This window comes from Protopterus annectens, chromosome 6.part0 (genome assembly GCF_019279795.1).
Source record: "Protopterus annectens isolate FY-2018-M chromosome 6.part0, PAN1.0, whole genome shotgun sequence".
Lineage (NCBI taxonomy): Eukaryota > Metazoa > Chordata > Ceratodontiformes > Protopteridae > Protopterus > Protopterus annectens.
Genome location: NC_056737.1, coordinates 865193470 through 865215748, shown reverse-complemented (window position 1 = coordinate 865215748; position 22279 = coordinate 865193470). Strand labels below are relative to the sequence as shown.

General features: G+C 44.4%; 1 protein-coding gene across 1 annotated transcript in view; it reads left to right on the top strand.

The window, feature by feature from the left end:
- Window positions 1-16809, top strand: part of ZNF839 (zinc finger protein 839) — a 1085889-nt gene extending 1069080 nt beyond the window's left edge. The window contains exon 8 of the mRNA XM_044074536.1: window positions 15317-16809. Within this exon, the coding sequence (XP_043930471.1) occupies window positions 15317-16362 (1046 nt within the window). The 3' untranslated portion in view covers window positions 16363-16809. The remainder of the gene's footprint in view (window positions 1-15316) is intronic.
- The last annotated feature ends 5470 nt before the right edge of the window (window positions 16810-22279 follow it).

The window sequence follows — 22279 nt, the reverse complement described above, 5'->3', positions numbered from 1 at the left end:
AGCTTGGGAGTCCATTACAACAGATCGCTGGGTGCTTCAGATCATATCCAGGGGCTACAAGATCCCCTTTCTCAATCCCCCTCTCAGTTCCCGAAGCCTCCCCGATGTCCCACCCAATCAAAGGGAGGCGACAGCAGAGGAAATATTCCAGCTGCTAGAAAAAAGAGCAATCCAGCACGTCCCCCCAGACCAGTCCGGTTCAGGCTTTTACTCCAGGTTCTTCTTGGTGCCAAAAAGACGGTGGACCTAAGACCAATCCTCGACCTGTCCTTCCTAAACCTGTCAGTAGCCAAAGAAAAGTTCCGGATGGTCACCCTTCAATCCATTCTTCCCCTTCTGCAGGAGAATGACTGGATGTGCTCCATAGACCTCAAGGATGCATACTACCACATTTTGATGGACAGACGATCCAGGAGGTTTCTCCGCTTCCAGCTGGGAGCCAGCCATTTCCAATTCAGGGTCCTTCCCTTTGGTCTCACCACAGCCCCCAGGGTGTTCACCAAAGTGTTAACTGTTGTAGCGGCCCACCTGAGACTCCAGGGAATTCAGGTCTTTCCGTACCTGGACGGCTGGCTCCTGACCGCCCCCACCAGGCATCTACAATGCACTGCCAGGGATTACTTTCTCCATCTAGCTCCCCGGCTGGGGATCACGATCAACATCGGGAAATCTTCCCTTCTTCCAACTCAAATCCTAGATTTCATCGGAGCCAGATTGAACACAAACCAGCTTCTAGCCTTCTTGACTCCGGACCGGCTACGAACTCTGAAACTCCATGTACTGGCCCTTCTACAATCCCCAGCTCCCCCTGCGGAATTGGTCCTGAGGGCTCTAGGCTCGATGGCGGCAACCATCAACCTACTACCCATGGCGCGCATAAACATGAGAGTTCTTCAGTGGACTTTGCAAGTCCAGTGGTCCTTCCTGCGACATCCCCTGAGCTTCCCCGTTCCTCTCAGCAGGGTGTGCAGGAAAGCCCTCTTATGGTGGCTCCAGTCCCCGGACCTCCAGAAGGGGCACCCCTTCTCTCTGTCCCCTCCTCTAGCCACGGTGACCACGGACGCCTCTCGCCTCGGGTGGGGGGGGGCACTGCTTGGGCAGGACCTTCCAAGGCACGTGCTAGCTCTTCTACGGTCAAAGTCTAGTTGGCTGCAATCTCTCATTATCATGTTGGCAGTGATCTCGGCCCTTTGACTTCATCCAAATTATGTAAGACCTTCCTAAAAGGCACTTTCCTACTAAGTCCTCCGGTTAAGGATGCAGTCCCTCCTTGGGATTTAACTCTTGTACTTCAGTCTCTAACAGCTCCTCCCTTTGAGCCTGCAACTTCGGTGGATCCGAAATACTTATCTTGGAAGACAGTTTTTCTTGTTGCGATAACTTCGGCCAGAAGGGTCTCGGAGCTTCAAGCCCTTTGCACCAAGCCACCTTATTTGATTTTTCACAAAGATAGAGTCTCACTCAGGACCAACCCCTCTTTTCTGCCCAAAATTGCTTCGGAGTCTAATATCAACCAATCTATTAATTTATCAGTCTTCTTTCCAAATTATCAGAACAAAGGTGAATACAAGTTGCACTCTCTAGACGTACATAGGCAACTAAGATTCTATTTGCACAGGACAGCTGATCAAATCAGACCAGCTTTTTGTATCTTTTGCTAAATCCTCTTTGGGAAAACCTGTATCAAAAGTCACATTGTCCAGATGGATTTCCTAATGTATTCTTTTGGCATATGAGTGTTCTGGCCGGCCTGCACCTCAAGGAGTCCATGCCCATTCTACTCGGTCAATTTCTACCTCTGCTGCTTTTCGATCTAGGGTGTCGTTGGATGACATTTGTTCAGCAGCCACTTGGGCTTCATCTCATACATTTATAAACCATTACAAGTTGGATATTGTTTCCAGAGGGAGAGCATCCTTTGGCTCTGCAGTGCTCCGGAACATCCTTCCATGAGGACCTCCCAAGAATCAGGTAGCTGGGGACACTGTCCCATAGGTTGATGGACAAATGAAGTTAACTACTTCAGATTAAGAAGTTATGTACTCACCATAACGTTCCATCTGAGTAGGTAAACTTATTCGTCCCCCTAACCTATATGGATGTTCAAAGGACTCCTGCTTTCATGGTGGATTGTCTCTAGGTTAGAGTATGGAGGTGGTTCTTGGTATCGTATGGTTTATGGATAAGCAAACTCGATCTGAGGTCAGGAAGGGATAGCAGGGGATTATGGGTAAGGGGGAGGAGCATGGAGCTCGGATCTTAGCTGTTGGAAGCTGCCGGCTCGGATCCGATATGGATCTGATAACCCAAAGGTTGCTGACAAATGAAGTTTACCTACTCAGATGGAACGTTATGGTGAGTACATAACTTCTTATTCTCTGCACTTCCCTTTGGCTTATCCACTGCCTCCAGAATATTTACAAAATGCCTGGCTCCAGCCATTGCCTACTGCAGGCAGAGAAAAATTCAAATTTACCTGTACTTGGACGACTGCCTGATTCAGGCAGACAGTCAGGAAATGCTGTTGCAGCACCTGACATTTGTAAAGAACTTTCTAACCTCCCTGGGATACACTATCAATGAAAAGAAATCAAAACTAGTCCCCAGTCAAAAGATTGTATTCCTGGGAGCAAGCTTGGACACAGCATCCCAGATGGCATTCCTTACTCCAGAAAAACAAGCCTATCTGACAGACTACTTCACTCAAATGGGCACCAGAACCCAGCTATCCACAAGGAAAATCTTGCAGGCCCTAGGGTTCATGGCCTCTTGCATCGTACTTATTCCATATGCCAGACTGCATATGAGGAAACTTCAGTGGTACTTAAGTCTTTGGTGCCAACATTCTCAGGACCTGGAAACTGTCATTCCTATTATACCTTGTCTAAGGACAGAGTTTCTTTGGTGGGCAGCAGCATGCAATCACAACAAGGGACTTCCCTTTACTCAACCCCACGCTGCACAGACCCTAAACAGAGATGCATCAGACTATGCCTGGGGGGCACACCTGGATGACAAGTGCATTCAGGACCACTGGAGCCCAAGTCAAATTCATCTGCACATCAACCAAAAAGAGATGCTAGCTGTTCAGCATGCTGTAACAGCTTTCAGATCCCTACGCTCACCTGGACCCCTGCTAATAAAAACAGACAACACCACAGACGTTCATCGTGTTTCACTGTTGCAGTCATTACAGTTGGGTTAGCCTGTTGGCAGGCTACCCGCAGTCGGCCTGAATTCCAAAGTCTAGGTCCGACGTCGGTTGCTGTCGCCTCTTCCCTGACGTCAGTGCGCCAGGGGTATAAAAGATGCAGCCGACGCCATTTTCTTCAGTCTTTCTTGCCGCATGGTGCCCGAAGCAAAAGCAGTTCGCAAGTGCCGGTCGGCCGACTCCTGAGATTTTCGTGTTCGAATTTCAGATCCGAAGTCTTCATTAAAAGCTAAGTACCCCATTGGGGAAACTTTTTTTTCTTGCTCCAGACCGATGTCACAAAAAGTTAGTAATTGTATTTCTTGTGGGAAGCGAATACCTCCATTCTTACTGTATTCCTTGCCTAGGCCCTGATCACGACGTTGCTAATTGTCGGTTTTGTGCTAGATTTAACCAGTGCACTATTAAGCGTCGGTACGATTTTGCATTTCACTATTTTGGCAGAAGATTTAATTACACGATGTCGTCAGATAGCCATCTGACTACCGCAATTCAAAAGAAACGCAAAGAAAAAGAAAAGGACAGGCATCCGAGGTCCAAAACTGACGACGAGGCTTCTTCTAAGCCAGTCGCCGGTTCTCAGTGAGGCACTTTCCCAGCCCCTGACGCCCGCTACTTTAGAGCCACAGGCTGCTTCCGACTCCCACGTGGAGCCAACTAGTCTGCTGGAAACTCAAGGTATTGGAACCTCGGAAACTATTCCCTCAGATGGGTCCGGAGCCGCTGAGCAGGCATCGGCTTCTGAGGGTGTTTTCAGGCCTACACAGTTATATGTTAAAACAACTTCAGCTTCAAAGGCAAAGACTAAAGCACCTCTAAAGACAAAGAAACAAGTACAACAGCCCCATGGACAGGCCTCCATGCCTAAAAAACAGAGGCTCAAAATGGCCGAAGACTTAATTACTTTGATCAGGGGTTCCCATCCCCCTCCTGATAAGAGGCCTAGGCAAGAGACAGAATGTGAATCTTCAGATCAGGTTTCCATTTCTTCTGATTCCTCTTCTAATCAGGAATACTCTCTTCCTCCCTATGAGGATTCTGATGCTGAAGAATCTATCCCTTCAGCCTCTCCTCCTGAGGATTATTCTTTTGGGGAAACTCTGCATACCATGAGGGAGCATTTCCACTGGGAGAGCCAAGATTATTCAGAATCTAAGAAAAGGCTCAGAGACTTCCTTTTACTACCTCAGCACAGGCCCCTTGCTATTCCACCTGTGTTAGACATTGTAAATGATGTATTTTCAGAGTCCAGTCTGACCCTGACTCTTTACCTCCAGCTCCTGTTAAGCCAGACAGATACTACAGGGTTCCTGATTCACATAAATTTCTTTTTAAGAACCCTGCTGCTGACCCAGAAACTATCTGTCAGGGTCCCAAAGGGGTCAAGGCTTCCACTGCAAAAAACCCTACCCCCTCTGACAGGGATTCTAGGGCACTGGACAGATGGGGAAAAAAGATTTACACTTCTGCTACTCTGGCTATAAGGGCTTTAAATTGTCAGTTTCATATTCTTAAATATCAGCAATATATTATGTCACTGCTTAAACAGAAAATGTTGATAAATTCTGAATGTGCAGAAAACAAAGAAATGCAGGATTTATTGCATGCAGCTGAACAAGTGGGAAAGCATACTTTGCAATGTGGTTTTGATTCTCTGGAGGCCTCCTGCAGGGCCGCTGTTATGGGTTCTGTCATTAGGAGGCATGCTTGGTTAAAGGAACAGAATCTGCCTGATCATGTTAAAGCAAAATTATTAGATGCTCCATTACAGCATGATACCTTGTTTGGTGTTAAAGCAGAAGAGGTGTTGAAGCAAATGGATGACAAAGCTAAATCTATGCAAATAGTCAAGGATTTCTTACAGGTACAGCCTCCAAGATTTAGCAGGCACTGGCCTACAAAGAATTGGTCCTTTCCAGTGTCAGAGAGGCCACAAAGAGGCAGATGCAGACGCCCTAGAGGCAGATCCCAGCCCCAAGGTTCATACAAGTCTAAACAATGGGGTACTTGTACCTCCAAAAGCGGAGAAGACAAATCACAGCCATACAGGAAACAGTCCCAATGACTTCCCCCTGCCTGCGCCAAGCACTTATTTTCTGGCAGCACCTGTAAGGGGAAAACTAGCACTTTTTTCTCAAAATTGGCATGTAATAACCCAGGACAAATAGGTCTTGGATATAGTGTCACAAGGCTACAAGTTTCACTTTCACACCCTGCCAAGGGCAAACGGTTTGCCAGACCTGCCAAAAATTCAATGGGCAGAGGCACAAAAGCAAGTGTCATCCCTCATGTACATGAGGGCCATTCAGCAAGTACCGCAGCAAGAGCAGGGACAAGGATTTTACTCAAGACTGTTCTTGGTGCCCAGAAAGGACAGACCCTGGAGACCAATACTGGACCTATCTATTCTAAACACATATCTGGATATTCCAAGATTCAAAATGTTGACTCTGCAGCAGCTTCTGCCCATGCTGGGCAAGAAGGCTTGGCTTGTGACTTTAGACCTAAAAGAGGCATACCTGCATGTCCCAATCAGACAATCATGCAGAAGATACCTCAGATTCATAGCTGGCTCAATGCACTACCAATTCTCTGCACTGCCCTTTGGCTTATCTACTGAGCCCAGGGTCTTCACAAAATGCCTGGCTCCAGTAATTGCATTTTGCAGACAAAGAGGAATACAAATATATCCTTACTTGGACGACTGCCTTATTCAAGCAGAGAACAAGGACATTCTGGTACAGCATCTGGCGTTTGTAAAAAGATTAATAACATGCCTAGGGTACACAGTAAACGAAAAGAAATCAAAACTAGTACCCTCTCAAGAGATAATATTCCTAGGTGCAAGCTTGAATACAAATGCCCAGATGGCTTATCTCACGCCAGACATGTTGGCAACAAAGACCCAGTTATCTGCAAGAAAAATTCTGCAGGCTTTGGGCTTCATGGCATCCTGCATTCTGCTAATTCCATATGCAAGACTACATATGAGGAAACTTCAATGGTATCTAAAAAGTGTTTGGACTCAACATTGCCACAGCCTGGAAACAATAATTACCCTCATTCCCTACCTGCAACAGGAGTTTTGATGGTGGGCAAAGGCCTGTCACCACAACAAGGGGCAGCCATTCGCTTTACCCACAGCCAGGCAGATATCAACAACAGATGCATCAGATTATGCCTGGGGGGTCCACATGGCAGGAAGATGTATTCAGGGCACATGGTCCGCAAGCCAAATGCATCTACATATCAACGAAAAAGAGATGCTAGCTGTTCAGAATGCCCTGACAGCCTTCAAGGATCTACTTCATTCGGGGCAACTACTGATAAAGAGGGACAATACTACAGTTATGTGGTACATAAACAAGCAGGGAGGCACTCATTCCTACCCCCTATGCAGACTAGACATGTCTCTGTGGGACACAGCATTGACTTACCAAGTACATCTGCAAGCACAATTCCTGCCAGAAAAGATAAATACTCTGGCAGATGGACTAAGCAGAAACCTCATGGATCCCCACGAGTGGAAATTGGATCCGCAAGTCTTCAGCATGATAACAAGGAATTGGGGATGCCCGGACATAGATCTATTTGCCTCCCCTCACAACTGCCAACTACAGAGATTTTGCACAAGGACTTATCACAAGCTAGCATGGAAAGTGGATGCTCTATCTTTCAGCTGGAAAAACTTAACAGTATATGCCTTTCCTCCACTGCCTCTCCTCCCCAAGGTACTCCTAAAAGTCAGACAAGAGAAGCCAAAAATGATACTGATTGCCCCAGACTGGCCCCGCCAGCACTGGTACCCAATCCTAAGGAACTTGTCTCAATACCCAGCCTGGACATTACGTCAAATTCCTCACTTACTGTCCTAACACAACAATCAGATCCTGCACAGCCAACTCAAGACCTTAAATCTGGCAGCATGGCGGATAATGTAGTCATTCAAAACACACCTCTCTCTAAAGCGGTGATGGATGTTATTTTGGAGGCCAGGAGGCCTAGTACCAGAAAATCTTATGCTGAAAAATGGAAGAGATTCTGTGCTTGGAACCAGGCACAAGGGATTAACACCACTGTACCAAATATTCCTCAGATTTTGCAATATTTAACTGAGATGCTGGACAAAGTCCTATCCTTTTCATCAATTAAGATTCATGCATCTGCCATTTCAGCTCATTACAATACAGAGCCACCTATTTTTTCTCGTCCTTTATTAAGGCAGTACCTCAGAGGAGCCAAAAACTTACGGCCTCCAAGATGATCACCAATACCTGCATGGGACCTCAACTATGTCTTGGAAAAACTCACCCTGCCTCCTTTTGAGCAAGCCACTACAGCTGATATAAAATTTTTATCATGGAAAACAGTTCTGCTCCTAGCAATAACCTCTGCAAGATGAGTCTCAGAGCTACAGGCACTCATGGATGTGGAACCTTTTATCATTTTCCATCCAGATAGGGTTTCTCTGAGAACAAACCCAACATTTATGCCTAAGGCAGTGTCCAGTGTGGCCCTTAACCAAACTATTCATTTGGCTACCTTTTACCCAAACCCACAGAATAAGGGTGAGAGACTTCTGCATTCTTTGGACATACACAGATACACAGACAGCTGTGTTTCTACTTGGACAGAACCAAAGTTTTCAGAAAGACTGAGCAATTACTAGTGGCATATGCTGCAGGATCACAAGGAAAGGCTATCTCAGAGCAGACTATTTCAAAGTGGATAGGCCACTGCATTCGTTTCTGCTATTCACAACATGGCAAATCAGTGCCTAAGGGCATTAGGCCACATTCAACCAGAGCAGCAGCCACTTCAGCAGCCTTCCTCAGAGGAGTACCAACCAAAGACATTTTAGAGGCTGCAACCCGGAGTTCAGTGCACACTTTTACAAAGCACTATCACTTACCACTCTACTCTAAATCCAAGGCAGGCTTTGCCACTGCAGTTCTGCAGGGCCGCTCCTAATCCTATTTAGCTCCAGCCTCACAACCTTAGCTTTGGGATTCAACCCAATTGTAATGACTGCAACAGTGAAACACGATGAACATAGTACAGTTGTGTACTTGCCAAAGTGTAGATGTTCGAGTGTATTCACTGTTGCAGTCCAGGTTACCCTCCCACCATCCCCCTTTTTTTTTCTGGAACTTATCTGTACTTCTCTATTCTATACAACCTATGTGGTGTATTTGCTTGTAGATGAAGGAAAAAATTACCTTGGTGCATGCATGCTTTATTGACATATTTTAGCCTACCCTTTTGGGGGCACCTGCCATCTGGGGCAAGAAAAACTGAAGAAAATGGTGTCGGCTGCATCTTTTACACCCTTGTCGCACTGACGTCAGGGAGGAGGCAACAGCAACTGATGCCGGACCTAGACTTTGGAATTCAGGCCGACTGCGGGTAGCCTGCCAGCAGGATAACCCAGTTGTAATGGCTGCAACAGTGAATACACTCGAACATCTACATATTTGGTAAGTACACAACTGTACTTTATGTGGTACATCAACAAGCAGGGGGGAACCCACTCTTATCCACTCTGCAGGCTAGCCATGGCCCTGTGGAACATGGCCTTGGACATGCAGGTCCATCTGCAAGCTCAATTCTTGCCAGGCAAACAAAACTCACTGGCAGACGACTTAAGCAGAAATCTCCCAGACCCACACAAGTGGCAATTAGAGCCCAGCACTTTCAGCCTTCTGATCCAGAAATGGGGGACCCCAGACGTGGACCTGTTTGCCTCCCCCTGCAGTCACCAGCTTAGCAAATTCTGCACCAGGACACCTCACAGCAGGGCCTGGAAAGTGGATGCCCTATCCTTCCAGTGGGTAAATCTCTCAATCTATGCATTTCCCTCTCTGCCCTTTCTCTCAAGAGTATTGCTCAAGATAAGACAGGACAGACCAAGGACAGTCCTGATTGCCCCAGACTGGCCACGCCAGCACTGGTACCCACTACTGCACAGCCTGTCACCGGTGCCACCCTGGCACCTACCCCAAAGCCCAACCCTCCTCACTCAGCAGGGGGACAGATCTTGCATCCACAACTGCAAATCCTGAATCTTACAGCCTGGCTTATTCCTTGAATTCTCCCCAGTGACCATCCTAAGCAAGCAGGTACTGGTCGTCATTCAGGAAGCCAGAAGACCCAGTACAAGGAAATCCTATGCTGATAAGTGGAATAGGTATTGCTCCTGGAGTCAGTCTAAAGGTGAGGACACAACACTGCCCTTCCTACCACTAACCCTGGATTACTTAGCAGATCTTTTCCACAGAGGCCTATCCTTCTCCTCCATTAAGATCCATGCTCTGCCATCTCGGCTCATGACAACACTGAGCCACCTCTCTTCTCTCACCCTGTCATCAAACAGTTCCTGAGAGGGGCAAAAAACTTAAGGCCACCAAGGAGAGCACCCTCCCCTGCTTGGGACCTTAACTTTGTAGTGGAAAAGCTCGTGCTACCCCCCCCCCCCTTTGAGCCTGCAGCATCAGCAGAGTTAAAATTCCTCTCCTGGAAAACAGCCTTGCTTCTGGCCATCACTTCAGCTAGAAGAGTGTCTGAGCTACAGGCACTTATGGCTGTGGAACCCTTCATTATTTTGTCATGCTGACGGGGTCTCCCTCAGGACTAATCCTTTGTTTATGCCTAAAGTGGTGTCCGTTGTGGCTCTCAACCAATCTATCCATTTGCCAGCCTTCTTCCCTAATCCTCAAAATAAAGGGAAAAGGATCCTGCACTCCTTGGATGTGCACAGACAGCTCAGATTCTACCTGGATAGGACTAAGTTATTCAGGAAATCTGAGCAGTTACTACTCAGTTTTGCACCAGGGACAGAGGATAAGGCCATTTCAAAACAGGCAATTTCCATATGGATAGCACACTGTATCCATTTCTGCTACAAACACCTTGGGAAACTAACCCCTCAGGGGGTCAGAACACACTCCACTAGGGCAACTTCTACCTCTACAGCATTCCTCAGGGGAGTCCCTACCAGGGACATTCTGGAAGCTGCTACCTGGAGTTCTGTGCACACATTCACCAAGCATTACCACATGCCTGTATTTTCCAAATCCAGGGCAGGTTTTGCAACAGCAGTCCTGCAGGGCATACTAGCCAGCCCAAACTCTTCTTGACTGCCTCCACCCTTTCTTCAGCTTTGGGAATCAACCCAAGTGTGATGACTGCAACAGTGAAACACGAAGAACATAGTACAGTTGTGTACACTTACCATAAATGTAGATGTTCGATTGTATTCACTGTTGCAGTCCTGGTTTCCCTCCCTGCAGCCCCCTTCTCTCTTCTCACTCTCTCCTTTCCATGTATATTACTCACCCCTTACAGGGGTATTGGTATTGGTATGCACTTTTTACTGGTGGTGATTTTCACACCATACCCTAGCTCCCTACTGGGGGGCTCCTGACATTTGGGGTAAGAAAAACTGATGTAATGGCGTCGGCTGCCTGTTATTATACCCCTGATGACCTGACGTCAGTCCTGGAGTGACAGCAACCGACGCAGAAATATGGAGTCTCTGGCATTCGGGCCGGCTGAGGGCTACCTGCAGGCAGATAACCCAAGTGTGATGACTGCAACAGTGAATACATTCAAACATCTACATTTATGGTAAGTGTACACAACTGTACTTTAGCTGCTTTGCCCATTAGCCTATTTACTCCCCCAAGAGTATTCACCAAATCCTTTTACAGGATACGAGGAGTTCAGATCTTTCCCTATCTGGAAAATCTGCTCATTTCTTCAGTTTACTTTTTCCCTGTTACAGAGTCTGTGATTCACCATAAAGATCCAGAAATCAGCTCTGACACCTTTTCAGGATCGTATTTTTCTCAGTGGCAGGCTTCAGACCATCCCCATGCTGGCATCTCGGCATGCCCCCAAGGCCATCTCTCTCTCTCTCTCTCTGACTTTTTCCAGTCTGTTATTCCCCTGACTTCCAGCATGGCCAGGGAATTTCTCTGGGTTCACAGGTTCGTGGCTTCCACCATTTCCATGCTCCCTCTAGCCAGGCTCCACATGATAAAGCTTTAGTGGCACCTCAAGTCAGTGTGACTTCAACATTCCCACCCCCTGGATTTCTTGGTACCCTTCCATCCCTGTCTCAGCCTTAAGCTTCAGATGTAGATTCATCAACTTTTTCTCAATCCAAGGCTTCCTTTCCAAGCCCCAGTCCCGACTCAAGAGCTCTTTACAGATGCCTTAGACAGGGAATGGGGTGCCTCCTTTGTCCCCTTCAAGGTTCAGGGTCTCTGACCTCTTCATCAGAGGTCAGACCACATCAGTATAAAGGAGGTGAAAGCTGTGTTTCTGGCTGTTCAGGCTTTTCATTCCCTCTTTCATCCCGGGCTCCTCAAAATGCTTACAATTAATACCACAGTGATGTGGTATGTCAACAAGCAAGGGGTACAAGGTCCTATCTTCATTGCAGATGAGCCCTTCAAGTCTGGGATCTAGCTGTCCAGAATCAAGTGACTCTTCAGGCAGTTTACACTCCCTTGGAGCACAATCTAGTGGCAGACTCTTTGAGCAGGTCTAGCACACAAGCTCATGAATGGATGCTTCACAGAGATGTGTTCCTGGGCATTGCCCATTGGTTGAGTATTCCTCTGCTAGATCGTTTTGCCTCCACTCTGAACAGACAACTTCCCCAAGTCCTCTGGCTTGGAAAGAGGATGTCCTGTCTTTTCCTTGGAAGGGGGTGTTTCTGTCCTCCTTCCTGCCCCTTCATCTGTTACCACAAGTCCTGCACAAAGTCAGTCAGGACTGTCCCAAAGTCATCACCATTCCTTACAGGGTGGATCTTCTCACACAAGACAAGGGATCTCTTATCCTTTCTTACTTGTCCACTGTTTAACTGACGCTGTGGGTGATAGGATTTTGACCCTTTCAGGCACCTTTTTTTCTGAGGACATGCTTTGGGTTTTGCAGAAGCCAGGAAATCCACTTCCAGGAAATCATATCTGTCCCAGTGGAAAACATTTTCTTTCTGGTGCCTCTCTCGCCATCAGGATCCCCAATCTCTGGAGGTTACTCTGCTTCTGTCTTAGTTCTGTCATCTACTCCACCCTGGGTTTGCTTATTCTTCACTTCAAGCTCACCTGTGAGCAATTTCTGCTTGTCTGTCCTTGCATCCTCCTTTGGCCTCTAGATTTTAGGTCAGTCAGTTTCTTAAAGGCATCCTTCATATCAGGCCTCCCAGGAAGCCTATTTCACCTTCCTGGGACATCAGTTTTGTTCTTGAAAAATTGACTCAAGCTTCTTTTGAGTCTGTTTCTTCAGCTTCCTCACAACATTGTACTTGGAAGACTGTTCTCCTTTTGGCTTTCACTTCAGCCAAGAGAGTCTCTGAACTTCAGGCTGTCATGGCCATTATTCCTTTCCTAGTTTTTCACAGAGACAGGATGTCTGTTTGTACTGATCCTTCCTTTATGCCCAAGGTGGTTAATGAGAATTCTCTTAATAAGTCTATTCATCTTCCCTTTTTTTCCCCTCTCTGCAGTCTGCCAGTGAGAAGATTCTTCACACCTTGTATTTGTGTAGACAGCTCAGATATTATTCATACATCTGAGCAGCTTTTTCTTTCCTTTTAGCCCAGGTCTGTTTTTGCCTGTTTCAAAGCAAACAGCCTCTTCCTGGATTTCTGATGCCATTTCATTTTTTTATTCTTTTAATGGAAAATGTCTTTCCTTATCAGTAAAGGCTCATTCTTCTAGGGCTGTTGCCTCTTCTTAATGCTTTTTTCAAGGGGCTGGATACCAGTTCCATCCTTGAAGCTGCCAGTTGGTCCTTTGTTCATACTTTCACAAAGCATTACAAGTTGGTAGTTACTTCCAGGGCCAGAGCTGTCCTGCATGGCTGTTCTGTGCCGTCCTCCTCCCCCGCTTCCTCTTGAGCTTTTGTACTCTTCCTTAGGTTATGAATATTGCAACAGTGATATGGAAGAACATAGTACAGTTGTGTAAAATCTTACCATAACAGAAGTATTGCCTCCTTTTACACTCAGTCACCATCTTCCTTCATAGAGCAGTGCCTGTGGTCACTAAATCTGATCTCGATATTGGAGAAGCTCTGCCACAAGGCTGTACACCTACAAGTTTACTGAGAATTTTGTCAGTGTTTAATGTAAGAATATTTATCATGAAGAACCTCTCTGCATATTAACTTTAATCAGTTAAATACATGCCTGCTCTGTGATTGAAAGTCTCTTGTGAAACAGTCCATGCACTCTACGAGCCTCTTACTAAGCTTGCCAGTTTCCCCTTCTGCTTGACCAGTAGACTTTTCTTCATATGCCTGTTATTTAGTCTTTGGAATAGACAGGCAACCTATTTTTCTTGCATTTCTTTGTTAATTGTTTTGTTCTGGCTATAAACTGATGTGCTGTCTGTCATAAATTGACCTGAGGATGGGAATGAAATAAATAAAAATAAATCATATATGAATACTTGATGAAAATAAAAAATATATATTTTTTGTATTACTGTGTGTGTACCTGTGACAGTTATTGAAAATGTCATGTTTAATAAAGATATTTAAAAACAGTATTGTATTACATTATTTTTTTTCATATTGTTACATATTCATATGTATGCATGTCTCATTGCTGCTGTCAACTTGATATAATCTTTTTTAAGTTATTTATTCGCAAAAGCATTATTTCATTTATATGTAGATTTCTATTTCCGTATGTAGGATTCGTAGTTTCAACAATAGTAAACTTGCATAAGTGATAGGTACCCAAACCAAGATCTTTAATAGTACCAGTCTGAGTAAATTAGGCATGTAATCAATGGTTCATATCATGCAGTAAGTGAAAAAGGAAATGTGCTGGGAACAAACTAAATCATATGAGCCCATGTCTCCGATTCATCATTAAGTAGTTTATTCTGGGGCATGGAATAGAATTTGTCATAGAAATTTGACAAGGATTGCATTAAAACGTCTAACCTGGTGGATTTTTACACATTTGTCCTAAGTTTGCTTGTTCCTGGTTACTGGATTTATAATACTGAAGAAAGGGAATGTAAGCAGAACAATTACAGTTGAATCTTGAAAGATCTTGGTAAAAATTACAGCACAGTATCTGTATTGCAGTAGCCTGATTTCATTTCCTGACTGGTCACACTATATTTTCTCATCCTTAGTTAGCTAGGTGTGGTGATTCCTGGTTAATGTGTTTTTGTTGCATGCTTTTAGCTTATGATTGTGGCATATAACATCTTTAGTCACAAAGAGCATCTCTTTTCTCACTTCATCATAGTAGTTTTTGTCTTAAGTGTTTATTATTGAAAGTGCTGTGATGGGCGGCCACGGTGGTGCAGCGGTTAGTGTTGCCACCTCACAGCAAGAGATTCTCTGGTTTGATTCTTGGCTGGGGTGCCTTCTGTGCGGAGTCTGCATGTCCTCCCTGTGGTGGCGTGGGTTTCCTCCGGGTGCTCCGGTTTCCTCCCACATCCCAAAGACATGCTCTAGGTGGATTGGACACTCTAAATTGGCCGTAGGTGTGTGTGTGCCTTCAGCACCGTAAAACTCCACTGCCAATCATGAGCGGACAGGTGATCCGCTGTGGCGACCCCTAACCGGGAAAAGCCGAAAGAAGAAGAAGAAGATTGAAAGTGCTGTGATGTTATAAATAAAAGCATTTTGAATTCAGTTGGAATGAGTGTCATTGTTGTTTGTAAATATGTTATTGAGCAAGCTTTCAATATGTTTTCAAATTTGAAAGAACAAATAAATACCTCAAGATGCAGATATTACAGCAGTGAAATGCACCAACTGTTCATTTAAAAAATGTATATTGGATCACATGAACTTGATCAAACCTATGCAAAATATACACAATACCAGTTTTAAATATAAAACAGTTCATCTCCTAAATTGTAGATTCCACCTCTGACATGTTTCAAGAAGTGTATAGTTACATCAGCAGAAAGAAAAAAGGGACAGGAGCTGACTGTGTGTGTCAAAATACCATTCCCCAGTGTAGAAAATGCTGTCATTGTTAAAGCATGATTGATATAAAGCAGCAATGTTTGCTATTTACTGCTTCTGTCTTTGAGGTTTCAATGCTGTATGTTTTCTTTTCAGATGTTAACCAGTCACTAAACAGGACACTTGAACATTCTGAAAACAGTTACAGAATAAGTGAGCAGTCTACTGACAGTGATCATAACATCAAAAGTACAATTTTGCATTCCAGCAATGGATGTAATAAGCTTATTCCTGTACAAAATGGAGCAGAACTGTCTCAATCCAGTGCTTCCGCATGTCAGTCTTCTGCTGGAGAAGCAAAAAGTTCAAAGTTTTTGCAGGCTGCTAAGCAAAACCAAGCCAGTATAGGTAGTACAGTTTCACAGAGTACAGAACAGTTTTTCTCTATGGAAAGAGACATTTCACCAGAGGAACTTGTCCAGGATCATCTTGTTGGTCCAAATGTCTTGGATCAGCTCACCGATACAAAGTTCAGTAGTTCTGTGCAGTCCGATAATATGCACAGTATGAATAGTCCTGATTCAGATAGTAAGACTAGTGAACATACAGGCGGCAGTGTTCGTGATCTGCAAAACAGCATTATGAGCCAAGACATTCAAAATAATCTTGACCATTCAGACCAGCTTAATGACTCTGATATAGCAGAGCAGGTGCAGCAGCTTGAGCGAGCTTTGTCTGACCATATTATACCTATAGACCATTCTTACAGGACTCAGCACAGTGAGCAGCAGGACACAATCTCCCAAGAAAAGGTGGAGAGCCCATCTGGCAACAAACCAAACAACGAATTAGAACTTAAAAATCTAGGTGACTTGGGAGAAACTGAAGAACAGTTTGATGGTCACATGGATATAGGAAGCTCTGTAACTGTAGATGAAACAGTAGAATTTCATCATGAACTTTTACCTCAGGAGCATGAACAGATCTTTATTCAGACATCAGAAGGTCTGATTTTATCCCATCCAGGTACTGCTGTTGTGTCTCAATCAGATGGAATTGTTATTGTAACTGATGCAGATGGCACCACAATGCATATTCAAACACAGGAGGGAGTACCTTTGGAAACTGTGGAGGCACTCCTACAAGTAGAGACAGAGGCTCAAAGCGAAAGCCTTTTTTCTCAGACATCAAGTAGAGTATAGCAAAACTGGTAATGGACACTGTTCATAATAACTTTCATAAGAAGACCAGCTCTTCAAATAGGTATATTTTTCTAATTTGACATTCGGGTAGAATGTGTACCAAAATTTTAACTTATTTGTTGAAAAATTGACTACTTTAGACATAGTGACTTTTGTATGTTTTACATTTCTGTTCTTTGTAGATTTATTTACTGCAAAACACTTGGACTTCAGATATAATGTGAGTGACCTTAAGTCCAGCAAGAATGTTGTTCACTAAAAAAAGAGAAACTTTTTATTTTTTTTGCACTTTTTTCTGTTACATTTTTTCAATGTTAACTTTTTTGCCAAAATGTAACTATATATATTGCACTGCCACCTTTCTGGCAGTACAGAATGCCATTTATATATGAAAATAATAAATTCAAAAGTAATTTTCATTACAATAAAATACAGTATTCTTCTTAATGTTTCTGATTCTTTTGTATTCACAATTTCTATTTGTCTTTATTGGCATTAATGTAGTACTCAAAGATGATTGTGGTATAAAACAGTACATTATTGTAGCTAGTAAACAGTTTTCTTTTAAATTGTATTATATTTTAAAAAACATGCATAAGCAACAAAAATGTCAAGATCAGTCATGTATGACCTAACATCAGGAACCCCTTTCAGTGTGCCTAAGATGTTATGTCCTTCTATTCATCTGTTGCAGTATTCATAACATGAGGGAGGTCCCCACTGTAGGCGACCCGACGTTGGCCACTATACAAAAGACTTTACTACTGTAGGGTGGGTGGTATGTCGCATGTAGGTTGCATTCAAATGTTGGCCATAAAAGTGATGTATGTGCACACCATCCCCAGAACTTCTCTTCCTCCTGATCTGAAAGCCAGATTCCAGTGTACGGTCTCACTCCAAGTCGTTTGCAATTTTTCAAAATTCAGATAAGTGCCCTGTTGGGGAATTTTTTTGCCTTTTGCCATTGTCTTTAGGGTTCATGTCATCCAAGGGGGGCAAGTACCAGTTTGGATGACAAATTCGACACAAGGATAGCTACCGCCAGTGTCTGTTCTGCCTAGGCCCAAACCACGACCACAAAACTGCTTTATTTGTCAGGCCTTTGTCCCAAAGACTTTAAGGAGTAGAATGTCCTCCCTAGCTATTTACCTAGAGAATCAGCGCTTTTAAAGCTGATAACAAAATATTTCAATGGAGGGATCCTTGGGGCCTGAAGCCAAACTGATTTTGAAGAGGAAGGCCAAAAATCAAAGGCCTGAATCTTCTGTTGCACCTCTGGATACTGACGTCCCTCTTGAGGCAGAGGACAGCCTGGAGACATGCCCAGTTCACATCTCAGATCTGGAGGCTAGGCCTCATGCCCAGGCCATCTTGGATCCAAGCATTATTTTTATTTTATTTTATTTATTATTTATTCTTATTTTATTTTAACATTTGTTAACTGGGCATGTCCACAGAGGCCAAGCAGGCATCCATGTCAGGTGTCCAAGGGGAACCATGGCTCGTGATTACGGAAGGCCCTAAGGGGATTCCACAGATCCTTGTTGGGGAAGAGGTAGATTCTGATCTGATCGAATGTAGGCCTATGTCAGACCCTCCTACCTTAAGTAAAGCAGACCTGCACTGGGGGGGGACAAGCATTTGTCTCAACCAAAAGAACCTGCTAGCGATTGGCAGCAATTAACTAGGGGCCTTTTCAATGCCCTTATGTCACTTAGGCCTCCTCCAGATTTTACAGCCTCCCACCTAGTACTATATCTCCACTAAAATGAACTAGGAAAGAGGATGCATCGGAGGAAGAGGCATCTGCAGGGGATGAATCCCTGGCTTACTCTTCTCAGATCCCTTCCCCTCAGATTATGCCTCACCAGAAGAAGAATCAAATGGTACAGACTCACCAATGGAAGGCCCGTCCTTTGGAGAGACCCTAGCTAAGATGAGAGACCAGTTTAAATGGGATGGCACCCAAGTATCTGATGTACAAAGATACTATGAGCTGTTACAGGTGGAATCACCTAGCCCATTAGCTATCCCTCCTGTTTTCCGCCTTTCCCAATGCTTCTGCCTCAGCTTCATAGGCACCAGATGCCCAGCCACCTGCCCCCAAAAAGCCAGACCATTTCTACAAGGTCCCAAAGGACTGCCAGTTTCTCTTCAGATGTCCTTCTGCAGAACCTTCTGTAATTTCTGTAGCTTCTGACAACCCATCAAAATTGCTGCCCTCCAGTACCCTCTTGCCATCTGATAAGGCTAGCAGGATCATGGATAGACTAGGCAAAAAATTATATACTTCTGCCATTCTAGCATTCAGGGACATAAATTACCAAACACATATGACCAAATTCGCTTTAGAATTTATGTCCCACCTTTCACAGGCGATTGCAGGTTTACATGACTAAAAAAATAAAACCTTGGCTACTTCTTTGCTTGGTGCTTCTTCTCAAGTAGCACGCCACTCCATGAAATGCAGCTATGATGCTGCAGAGGCTTCTGCCAGAGCAGCTGCCTCTGGATCAATGATGAGAAGATTTAATTGGCAAAGACTTCAGCCCTTACCTGAGGACATAAAAGTTAAACTTATGGATACTCCTCTGGACAATTCAGCCTTGTTTGGACCTCCAGCTGCTAATCTGTTCAAATCATTGCAGGAAAAGGGTAAGGAACTGTAGGAATTTAAACATATTTTTATTTCCCCAGTACTAGAGATACAAAGAAATTATCCTGCAAAGCCTGTATTTGTGTGTAGACATTTCCAACACACACAGCCCAGAACAAAAACAAGTGACAGGAGACCACAACAGCCTAAGGCCCCACTAGCAATTCCACCACCTAAGCGGCCCTTCTAGACAAGCCATCCTCATTTTGACTGCTTTCCCACCCACATCCCCCTTTCCCAGTGCCTTCCCCTGTACCTACCAACCTGGGAAAGCATAACCCAAGATGTATGGGTCCTCTCAGTTGTTAAAAAAGTTTACTTTTTGGTGTGGGATCAATTACCCGCCTTCAGGGGCATCCCTCAACCTCCCAGGGAACAACTTGCCTTTTTCCCAGAGGTTCTGTTAGAATTATTGAACCAAGGGACCATCCAGAGTGTCCCCCCAAAAACCAAATAGGCAAAGGATTTTATTCCAGGTTGTTCCTGGTGCCTAGGAAGGAAAGTCACTGGAGACCCATCCTCTACCTGTCCCATCTCAATACCTTCCTAAGAGTACAAACTTTCTGCATGCTGACCTTCAAGACTCCGTTCCCATTCATTCTGCCGCAGGCCTTCATGATTACATCCATCCCAGCTACAGGAAGTTTTTATGCTTCTTTGTATCATCATGGCATTTTCATTTCTGTGCCTTGTCCTTTGGGCTTTCTACCACACCAAAGGTCTTCACAAATGCCTTGCTCCTGTCAGTACACATCTTTCCATAGCTGGACAATCTTCTTCTTCTAGCTACCTCCACAGAGGAGTTGGAAAGAATTGCTTTTACCATCAATCGTCTACAACATCTGGGGTTCACCATAAACTTAAAAAAAAAATCAATTATCACCCCTTCACAGGCTCAAATTTTCCTGGGATGCAGAATGCAGACATATATTATGAGGGTCTCTCTTCCCCCACAAAAGGTACAGGACCTCATCTTTTACTTCCAAAATATTCTACTGGCTTACCAAACTAGACCCAGAGAGTTCCTCAGGGTCTTGGGTCTCATGGCATCCACCATTCCCCTGCTTCCCTTAGCCAAATTCCACATGAAAAAATGGCAATGGTATCTAAAATCAGTTTGGATGCAACACCAACACACTTTAGAATTCTCCATTCCCTTCACCCCCTGTCTGAAGAGGGGACCTCAGTGGTGGATACATCAACTGTCATTCAACCCAGGACTATCCTTACACCCTCCTGCTCCTCGTAAAGAGATTTGCACAGACACCTCAGACGTAGGTTGGGGGGCAACCTTCGGCCACCTGAAAGTAAAGGAGAGCTGGTTTCCCTCTTAATTGAAGGAACACATCAGTGTAAGCGAGATGAGGGCACTGCTATTGGCCATGCATATCTTCCATCCCCTCTTGCAACCAGGACCTCTAAAGGTGTTCACAGATCATATGACAGTCCTCTGGTATGTGAACAAATGGGGGGGACCAAATCCTATCTATTCTGCAGACTGACTTGGGAGCTGGCAGTAAAATTCTAGGTACCCCTTCAGGCAGTGTGGATCCCATCCTCTCAAAACTATATGTCAGATTACCTGAGTTGATCCCAAACACCATCCCACAAATGGATGCTTAAAAGGGATGTGTTTCTGGACATTGTCCACCAGTGGGGTATTCCTCAGACCTTTTCGCATTCCCCATGAACAGACAGCTTCCACATTTTTGTGCCAGAGAGCACCATCCCCTGGTCTAGAAAGTGGATGCCCTTTGTTTCCCTTGGAAGGGAATGTTTCTGTATCCATTCCCTCCCTTTCCCCTCATACCAAAAGTCCTGTCCAGAATTCAGCAGGACAAACCAAAAATCGTGCTGGTTGCTCCCATTTGGCCAAGACAGCACTGGTTCCCTCTCCTCCTGCATTTAGCCAAGGGCAATTACCACAAGTTACCTCCCAGAGTGGACTTCCTCACACAAAACAAAGGGGACCCTCATCCTTCGCCACTTGATGACTCTTCAGTTGACACTGTGGGCGACAGGATATTAATCCCTTTCAGACACCCGTCCTCTGAGGATGTGCTGACAGTCCTGCAGGAGGCCAGGAAACCAAATACCAAAAAATCTTACTAGCAAAATGGAAGAAATTTTCAGTCTGGTGTCTAAAATGAAATCAGGACCCATTAACAATGAAAATTCCCCTGGTTTTGACTTATTTGTGTGAATTGCTCAAAGCTGGTTTGGCTTACTCTTCATTAAAAAGCTCATATGTTAACCATATCTGCCTGTCTGCCTCTGTCTCCCCCCTTAGCTAGCAGATTTGAAGCAAAACAGTTTATGTGAAGTTGTTCAATCTCGCAGTTTATTCTTACACATGGGTTCGGAGCCAATCCATCGGCTCCGAGTCGGCTGCTTTACAAGCTGAAGATCTCAGAGTAGCTCGAGACCAAGTCCCTATCACATGATGCTCTCTGTCCTACCTCAGATCTAGTTTGCCGCTGCAACAGATCGGAGGTCATCAGGAGAGCTCGGGCCAGTTGTTTTATATTTATCTTCCTTTTGGCATATATTCTGCTGATAATTACTATAATATAAGAAAACTTTATATTTGTACTGCTTAGCCTTAAAATTCTTTATTTAGAGTTGACAAGTTTCATATTTTTCAGAGAGGTTGTTCTTAGGCCTTTGGCCTTCTTTAGTTAATCCCTATACCCTTTATACTATAATAGCATAATTTAGTGTTATATTAATAGTGTGTTTTAGTGCTATTAGAGTGTTTAGTGTTATTAGACAGACAGTGTGCTTAGTTTGAATATATATATATATATATATATATATATATATATATATATATATATATAAATATATACTCTTATTGTATTATTAGTTGTTCAGGGATCTGACAACTCAGAACTGTTCTGGAAATTAGACTTGCAGTGTCTTTCGGCTTTTTCCCTGGTTAGGGTTCGCCACAGCGGAACTCCAGTCCGCTAATGATTGGCAGTTGATTTTTATGTGCCGAGTTGCCAGCCCTGATGCACAACCTTCAACGAAGGTACGCCCATTCACGCATGTCTCCACGCAGAAGACGCTCTAACTGAGAATCAAACCGTACAGCGTCTTACTGTGAGGCGACAACGCTACTGCAGCACCACCACCATGGACTTGCAGTAAACTTTTTTATTCCATAGTATTACCAGGAGGATTGCTGTTGTTTATGATGAATGACCATAAAGAAAAGCAGAAATCTGGTTTCAAAAAGTGTCCAAAATGCAGGCAGAA